At 51.8% G+C, this 8,591-nt stretch overlaps 1 protein-coding gene across 3 annotated transcripts in view; it reads right to left on the reverse strand.

Annotated features, from left to right (window-relative positions):
• Positions 1-200: 200 nt before the first annotated feature.
• LOC103725322 (chloride channel protein ClC-Ka) overlaps positions 201-8,591 on the reverse strand; it is a 12,310-nt gene continuing 3,919 nt past the window's right edge. For all 3 annotated transcript variants that reach the window (XM_029558412.1, XM_008822655.2, XM_008822654.2), the window contains 12 exons: positions 6,873-6,957; positions 6,677-6,778; positions 6,081-6,165; positions 5,659-5,832; positions 4,655-4,724; positions 4,387-4,497; positions 3,785-3,998; positions 2,504-2,637; positions 1,909-1,985; positions 1,692-1,775; positions 830-916; positions 201-569 (listed from right to left, as the gene is read on the reverse strand). In XM_029558412.1, the coding sequence (XP_029414272.1) occupies positions 522-569; positions 830-916; positions 1,692-1,775; positions 1,909-1,985; positions 2,504-2,637; positions 3,785-3,998; positions 4,387-4,497; positions 4,655-4,724; positions 5,659-5,832; positions 6,081-6,165; positions 6,677-6,778; positions 6,873-6,957 (1,271 nt within the window). In that variant the 3' untranslated portion in view covers positions 201-521. The remainder of the gene's footprint in view (positions 570-829; positions 917-1,691; positions 1,776-1,908; positions 1,986-2,503; positions 2,638-3,784; positions 3,999-4,386; positions 4,498-4,654; positions 4,725-5,658; positions 5,833-6,080; positions 6,166-6,676; positions 6,779-6,872; positions 6,958-8,591) is intronic.

Here is an 8,591-nt window from a genome sequence, read left to right on the forward strand (position 1 = left end):
CATGTGAGGACAGGCACTGAAGGCCTAAAGGGGACGCTATCTCCCCCACATCTCCCTACTAAGGAACGGAGGCTGAGGAGGCCTAGCCTGCAATGCCCTTGTGAGCACTGGCTGCCCCAAAGGGCTCACTGTGAGCCGTACAGTTAGAACCCCAGAGGCCAAGTGCACGCCCTTGCGGGAGAAAAGGGGTGAACAGCAGCTCTGGGTATCAGCTTTATTTTTCTTAGGAGCTTCTGGTTGGAAATAGACACCCCGGAAGCCACATCCGCCCTGGTGACAGTATCCTCCAGTGTTCTCATTCACAACCTCAGCTCCATTCAGGATGGGAGCTCTCCTTCTAGGCAAGAGTTATTGTGCCTTCAGGGTGGGACATAATGAATGTGGGGCTCTCTTCAGGGTTAGGTAGAGCTGCCTGCTGTGCCAAGTTGCTGAGCTAGGCTGGAGGGACTGGGTAGGATAGGAAGAGAGGTGGGCCTCTGTGCCCAGCCTCGGGAACCAGACAGCTGAATTCCTGTTCCAACTCACTTGGGGGCAGGTGGATTGATCAGGGTCGAAATTGCTTTCTTCAACTACAGCAGAGAAAAGAGGGTTGGGGGGAGGATTAGAGGAAGTAGAGACATCCCCAGCCTCCCATCTCTGAGCGTGCCCCCTAATGGTCCACTCTGGCTAGATTTAGAGCTGGTGCCTCCCCCATGGCAGAGACTGGAGTCACTGAACCCAGAGAGTGGCAGGCTGGCAATTGGGGTCCCAGACTCAGTGGCCACTCTCATCCAAGACTTGGGGTTCATCAGAGACCTATCTGCTTTGCCCCACCCTTGAGCCCCAGTACCTCCACCCAAGACACAGAGCCCACAGCTCTGCCTCGAGATGTCACAAACAGCGACTGAAGGGTCAGCAGCTCAAAAAGGTTGTGTGTCTGGAGGAAGAATTGACAGGAAATGCTGGGGGGCAGGGAACACTCCTCTGCCCACATACCTATCTTTGGGCCAGCTGAGGGGGGTGATCAGAGACCAATCAGCTATATCAAATATGACCACTAGGGGTCGCCAGAATCCATACAAGGAGCTGGGCACCACCCCAGGTAGAAGGGGCCCTGTCCACCATTATCCAAACTCAGGAGCATCATGCCTTGGCAGAGAGCTTGGGGCCATGGCCAGACTCCTGGCCTGCTTCTGCCATGCCCCGCCCCATGTACATGCTCTGAGAAGTTAGGTAATCTCCTGAGGGTCACAGAGGAGGAAGGTGGACTGCCTCAAACTGGGCCTACATCGGATGTCTTTAATACCGTGTCTACCCGGAAACATCTGTTTCCCAAGCTCTCCTGCTTCTCTAGCCCTCTGTATCAGCCCCTGTAACCCTGGCAGTGGGTGGCTCACAGGATGGAGCTGCTGTGCCCATCTGCAGATGAACAATATAAAGGAAGGAAGGCAATCCAACACTGTACACAGAAGCCAGGCGCGGTGGCCCATGCCTTTAATCCCACCACTTGGAGTACAAAGGCAGGTGGATCTTTGTGACATAGAGACCAGCCTGGGCTGCATAGTAAGTTCTAGGACATTTGGGGCTACAAGGGAGACCCTGTCTCAAAACAACAACAAAATATACTTCACATGGGAGAGGGAGAAGGTAGAGCCTGAGTTTCCTCATCAGGTCCTCTCCTTCCACCCCACATTCTCCAATTCTCCCCTTACCTGATACAGGGAGGTCTCTGGGGACAGCTGCAAGGTCACTGGTTGTGTGGGGCAGCCATCAGTCAAGATATCCTGGAGACAAGACTGTGGGGGGGGTACAGAACTGGATGATGTGTTCCTGTTCTCTAACCTTCTCTCTCTAGGAGGTCAGCTAACCCCTCCTCTCATAGGTCTGCTAACGCCCCACCCTGTCCCCACGCCCATCAGAAGGACCCACCTGTTGGCCTGGAGTCACAGTCTGGAGGGCCTGTACCAGGTGGGTCTTTTCTACAGTGCCCACCAGGGTCTGAGACTCTGTCAAGTTCAGAGGGAGGGATGCTTAATGAACATGGAAGTCATATTCTCTGAGCACCTACTATGTGCTCAGAACAGTGCTGGGTGTTTTCATGTCTCAGAGGAAGCTCCTAGAAGCCTGCGGTCTACTAGAACCCTTATTACCCATTTTACCGATGAGTAAACCAAGACTGAGAGGCACAGAGGGGTAACTGTGCTGCCTACAGACACAGAAGTTTGGCAGCCAGGAATGACTGTATCATCCTTGGCTAGAATCCCAAGAGCAATTTCTGGACTGTTTCACAAGAACCTCATCGTCTCTAAACATGACACACACCCCAGGTAGGGTGGGTATTATGCCCACTTTATTCATAAAGAAACTGAAGCTCAGAGAGGCTAAGGGACTTGCCCAAGGTCACACAGCTGTCCAGTTGCAGAGCCAGGATTCAGAGGCAGATGTAATGCCCTGTTTGCCTTTGCTGTATTACACAGACACTGCCTCCTCCCAAGCAGTCATATTCCCCCTCCCAGCTGGGTACCTGTGCTCTCCACTAGGGGGTACTGAATGACATCCGTGGAGGTCACGACCTTGGCCACCTCCTCCAGTGGCATGTCCTTGGCCAGTGTGGTAATGGTGCGGTTCATAAAGTGTTCCACTATCACAGGGTAGGAGCTGTGGGCAGAGGGGGCTCCCATCAGTTCCTGGAGTAGAGGAATGCCAGTCGCCAAGATGAGGCAGGGGCACTTGGGGGAGCCTTACTGGGAGAGGACCTGTGTGTGATGGTTAATACTGATGGTCAATAGGATCTAGAATTGCAAAAAGACAGGGCATGTCTGTCTGGTAGTTTCTAGATTAGGTCAATTGAGGAAAGAAGACCCACCCTAGATATGGGTAGTACCATTCTGTGAGCTGAGGTTCCAGACTGCATAAAAAAGAAAAAGCAGGCTGAGTACCAGCACTGCTCTCTCAGTTTTCTGACTATGGATGCGATGTGACCAGCTGCCTCTCGCACCTGCCGCCATGCCTTCCTACCATGATGGACTGTGCCATGGCCCTGTGTTCCAGAATAAACCTTCCTTCCTTAAGTTGCTTTTGTTACAAATTTTGTTGAAGCCAGGAGAAAAGTAACCGAAATACAGTGGTTACAAGGAACAGAAGGGCTCCTGGGCCCCAATGAAGAAGAAGTTTAGAGACCGTCTCATTAATGGTGCATTCTATACCCTCAGCTCCCCAACACCAGCTCCTCTGGCTCTATGTCACCCAGCAGAATTCTTCCTTGGAGAATTTCTTTTGGTTCTGCTTGTTTGTTTTTCCCACCTGAGAGAATTTTATTGAAAGAAAAATTATGTGGGAACAAAAATACAACCTTAAAACTTGAAAAATACAAGAGAAGCCATGCCCGTCTGACAGATGGAAAAATAGGTTTGGAGCAAGACTTCAGTTTGCACAAATTTGGAGCAGGACTTTGGACAAAGAAGTTTGAAAGCCTCTGATCTCTGCTGCTCTGGGGACAGAAGATACTGGGGTGCTATCTGGTGGAGGAAGGGACTCAGACCCTATTTACACTCCAGCTCCAGACCAACCAGTGAAGACAGGAGAGTGAGGGAGGGCAGAGAGGGGCATCTCCCATCTGGTGCTCAGGCCCAGATTAAGACAGGGCCCTGCCTGAGCCCTGGCTTCCTCACCCAGCACATGGGGCTCTGAGGAGGTGGAGGATCAGAGAGTGGCCTGAGGTCAGCTGCAGCAGTGTTTTGTGGAGGTCCCTCTACTCCCAGACTACCCTGGACATCATTAGCCCATCAGCCAGCCTGAGGCTCACCCAAGCTTGCGGCCACGAATCCATGGCAGGTACGGAAGTTTTTTGGCCATGATGGTACCATCGTAGAAGGAGGGCTGACAGTTCTGAGAGACAGCATTGGCCGCCAGCACTGCCATTAGCACGGGCAGTGCGTGAACGATCTGGCCGGTCAACTCGAAGGCCAGCAGTGCCGTGGAGATGGAGTGGGTCACTGCCCCTGAGAAGGCCGCAGCCCCTGCAGGACCAAAGCCAAGGTGAGGCAGCTCAGGCCAGGGGCCAGGCTCACCCAGAAGACAAGATGGGCATAATATGACCATAGCTAGGCTCAATAGTGTCCAGAGGGCAAATGCTGCTGACAGTTGGAAGTGCCCAATGCCTGGGCATAGAGAGAGAAGAGGGATACAGATGAGGTGGGGGATTGGGAAAAGACAAGAAAAAGAGAGAGCTGTGAGACTTAGGATGGTGGGGCTCAGGGAGTGGACTGTTCAAAGGGCATACAGGCCTGTATGAGGAACTGGGGCTCACATTGAACAGTTCACTCTGTGCCCTACACAAACATCAGCCTCTTCAGCTTAGACTAGCCCATGAGGTCTGGGCTACCTGCTGGGCCCAGGCCCACTCACCTGCCAGAGCATAGCCCCCAGGCATGATGGGATTGACCTTGCCTCCAACCACGATGCCCTCAGGGAAGGCAACAGAGAGGGCTTCTCCCAAAAGGCGCCCGATGGCAGCTCCTGCCACAGACTCAGGGTGAAGGGCATAGCCAGGATGACCCAACCCCCAAGGCCTTCAAACCCTGCCCCACCCTCAATACTACCCTGGGAGGGAGATGGTATGCGGAGCCATGGCCATGGCCCCATGCCCCTGAACCTCCTAGAGACCCAGACTCACCAATGATGAAAATGGGCATAAAGTACCCAGCAGGCATGGGGATGGTGGTGGCCAGAATTAGCATCCAAAACTGTGCCGGGGATGGGAGAGGGGATCAGAGGGCAGCAGTTACAGGCAACAGGGCCAGGAGTAAACAAGGCTGGGACAGGACAGAGGTGTGTGGTTCCTAGAGAAAAGGGTGCTCACACTGGGCTCATGGCAGTGTCTGGCACTATGGACACCAACCAGGGGAAGGAACCAAGTCCTGTTAAAAGTGCCTACTGTGTGCTGAGCACATTCATTCCTATTTCCCTTTTTAGCTTTCCCTTTAGGTAAAAAGAATTAGTACTTCATTTAGAAAAATGTGTGTGTGTGTGTATTTGTGTGTGTCTGTATGTGTGTGTTCATGCATGTGGATACCAGGCTCAGAAATACTGCCCACCTCTTTTGAAACAGGGTCTCTTATTGGCCTGGAGCTTGCCCATTAGGTTAGATAGGCTGGCCAGTGATCGCCAGGGATCCTCCTGACTCTGCCTCCCCAGTGTTAGGATTACAAGTGTGTCCACTATGCCCAGCATTTTTTTTTCTTTTTTTTTTTTTTGGTCTTTTTGAGACAGGGTCTCCCTGTAGCCCCCACTGACCTGGAACTCACTACGTAGACCAGGCTGGCCTTGAACTCACAGAGAGCCACTTGCCTCTGCCTCCCAAGTGCTGGGATTAAAGACATGTGCCACCACCCCCCACTATGCTCAGCTTTTATGTGGGTGCTAAGGATCGAACTCAAGTCCTTAAGCTTTCTGGGCCAGCACTTTACTGACTGAGCTATCGCCCCCTGCCCCTACCTCATCTTAAAGACAAAGAAACTGTAGCTCTGAAGGCTAAGGGAACTTCCCAGGAGCACAGTGGGCCAGGGTCAGATTGGGGACCTGGATGTGGATGTAGGGACAGTGTTCCAGCTACCAGAAGTGGAGGCAGCCTCAGCCCACCCAGAGCCTGCCATGGCTCTGCCCATACAAGGGACCCACCTTCATGACCAGGAAGAAGGCCAGTGTCCCAAAGATGGTGAACCGTGGGTGATACCATTCAAACCAGAGATTCTGAGGGTCAGGCTCCATGGGCCAGGGTGGGGATGAGTTCCGGGTCATCAGTGCCCATGAGTTGTTGTCAAACAGGGTGTCCAAATGCTCCTTCATGGACAGCTGGGGCAGAGACAGTGACAGTTCAGCATGTCCCCAACTGCCCCGCCACCCACCTGAGCCTGGACTGCTCTACCACTTCCAAGCGGGGGACCCTGGGGATGGCTCTGCCGTGGCTCAGCTACATCTCTATCTGAAAAGTGACCCGCAGGCATGTCCCTCAGAGAACTGTAGGGGAATAACGATGGTGCACAAGGGGAGATGGCATTTGGGGGCTCCTTACCACTGCCACCCAGCTCAGCACCCCTTACCCGGGAAGCCATGAAGCGGCCCACACCAGGTGGGTAAGTGATAGAGGCCAGGACCAGAGCAGCCAGAGCCGAATACAAGGGCTTGCTGTGGGAAAGGGGAGTAGGCAGACTGGAGCTTGCCTCCCCAACAATGTGGGGAAACACCAGAGCTCCCCAGAGGGGGTAAGCCCACAGCCCTGGAGTTCACAGTGAGGAAAGACCTGGGGAGAAGGAAGGGCAGGAGCAGGGAATTTCCAGAGCCCTCCAGAGAAGAAACAGGTGGTGTGAGCCCAGGAGACCTGATGTGGCAAAGGGAGGGTCTGAGGGAGGAAGGACTGGCCAGGCCAGGGCGGGATGGCCCTGCTAGTCAAGTGGAGGGATGAGGAGCTCTAAGGTTGGGGGCAGAGGATGTTCAGGGAAGAGAGGAGGCAAGGGCTCAGTGACTGATGGGTGAGTTCCCAGGAGGGGATTGGTCTCCAGTAAGTGGGGTGATAGACGTGGGACCTGCAGGGAGCATTAGTGAGGGAATGGCAGCACTGTGAGTGGGGTGTAGGAGGAAGATGGTAGCTCAGTTAGGGGGGTTTGGAGTGGGGTGCTCCCTGAGTGCCTCAGCTTACCTGGTGGCCAGCAGTTTGGAGGTATATCGATTGGTCTTAATAAAGCGGACAAAAGTCCGCTGGCAGAACAGGTAAACACAACTCAGGACACCACAGATGGCCCTGGAGGTGATAGTGGGGTAAGTCTGGAGCTGCCCCTAATTCATGCCTGGAGGAGTTCATCTGGGTGCTGTCAGGGCCTTGACACTGCACTCACCCCAAGGCCACAAAAAAGAAGATCTCGGGCAAGTCAAAGGGCACATCCACCCGAAAACTGGTCTTGTAGATGGAGGTGATGGTTTCTGGGGAAGGATGGAAGTGGAGATCTAACGTCATACTCCTTCCCACTCAAAGTATCTCCCAGAATAATTCATACAAGGGAGGTGGTACTAAGGCCCTGACCCCAAATGTATCTGTCCCTGCAGGTCCCACAACTTCTCAGCCAGCCTTAGCTCCGCCTACCTTTAAGGCCTTCCTGCCTACCCAGCACTGGTTACCCCTTCTATTCACCTAGACACTTAAGGAAAGAGGTCCAGGAAAACTCAATGCTGAACATGAAGATTAGGTACTGCAGGAACCCTGGTGTCATAAGAAAGATTATCTACATACGCATGTGTCCTGACTTGCTTCAGCTTCTCCACAGGTTGTGACTTTCTGTAGTTTTGTCGCCCAAAATTAAATAAATTCACTTTTCCATTTCTATTTCTAGTATGTCATTTTTTCTTAAGGCAGATGAGTGTTTGCATGTAAAGCACACCTGATGACTCGGTGTGCTAGTAACAATTTGGTGTCCAAGACAGGACCAGAATCCAACATGGTTAGTCAGACATGGCTTCAGAGAAACAGTTGGTTCAGACACAGGAGCGGGGAAAAGGTCAAAATCAAAAAGGAGTCATTTGGGGGCTGGAGAGATGGCTCAGTGATTAAGAGCACGGCTACTCTTGCAGAGGACCCAGGTTCAGTTCCTAGCACACACGTGGCAGATCACAACTGTCCCTAACTCCAGTTCTAGGGGATCTGACACCCTCTCCTGGCCTCCACAGTCATTGTATGACACGGATGCACTTGCATACATGCAGGCACAACACTCATACATAAAATAAAAATTAAAAAGTAAAGTTTTAGGAAGGAGTCATTTCTAGTGTCCCTCACAAAGACAATATACAGAATAAGAGGGATCCAAAGTATGCTCCCTCTCCTTCTAGCCGGGGAGCTTCAGTCTCCTCTAACCTTGACTGCTGCATGCTCTCCAATTAGTATTTCCTTCAGGCATAGGGCATGTGGCTCCTTTTTTTTTTTTAAAAAAATGTATTTATTCTTTTTATTTTATGTGTATGTAAATGCACCCATGTCATGCAATGTCCATGGAGGATAGGAGGGTGTTAGATCCCCTGGAACTGTAGTTATAGATGGTTGTTAGCTACCATGAGGGTGCTGGGATTCTAACCCCCATCTTCTGCAAGAGTAGCCAGTGCTCTTAACCGCTAAGTCATCTCTCCAGCCCCATGTGGCTCCTTTTTTAACCTATACATTTTAGCTACCCCTGAGGGAATCCACACAGCAACTTAGCAATACATGGCACAGCACCTCCAAATCCCTCAAAATTGAAAAATGGACACAAAAAGGAGGAATTATAGTAAGAATCCTAGGAATTAGGATCCCTTTAGGAAAATTCCATGCTGGGCTCCCTCCCTGTAGACGTCTTGACCCCAGGAGAAAGACTGTCTGCAGACACGTTTTCTGACTTTTGTTTTTGTTTAACCCCTCCTTGTAAGTTATGATATTGCAGACTGAGAACTTCCCTCCTGCTTTGGCAAAGAGTATAAATAAACTGATTCACAGATACAGACACACACAGAGAGAGAGAGAGAGAGAGAGAGAGACAGAGAGAGAGAGAGAGAGAGAGAGAGAATTTTAACGGGGGAGCATACACAGA

Source organism: Nannospalax galili, unplaced genomic scaffold (assembly GCF_000622305.1).
Source record: "Nannospalax galili isolate Female #2095 unplaced genomic scaffold, S.galili_v1.0 scaffold548, whole genome shotgun sequence".
Lineage (NCBI taxonomy): Eukaryota > Metazoa > Chordata > Mammalia > Rodentia > Spalacidae > Nannospalax > Nannospalax galili.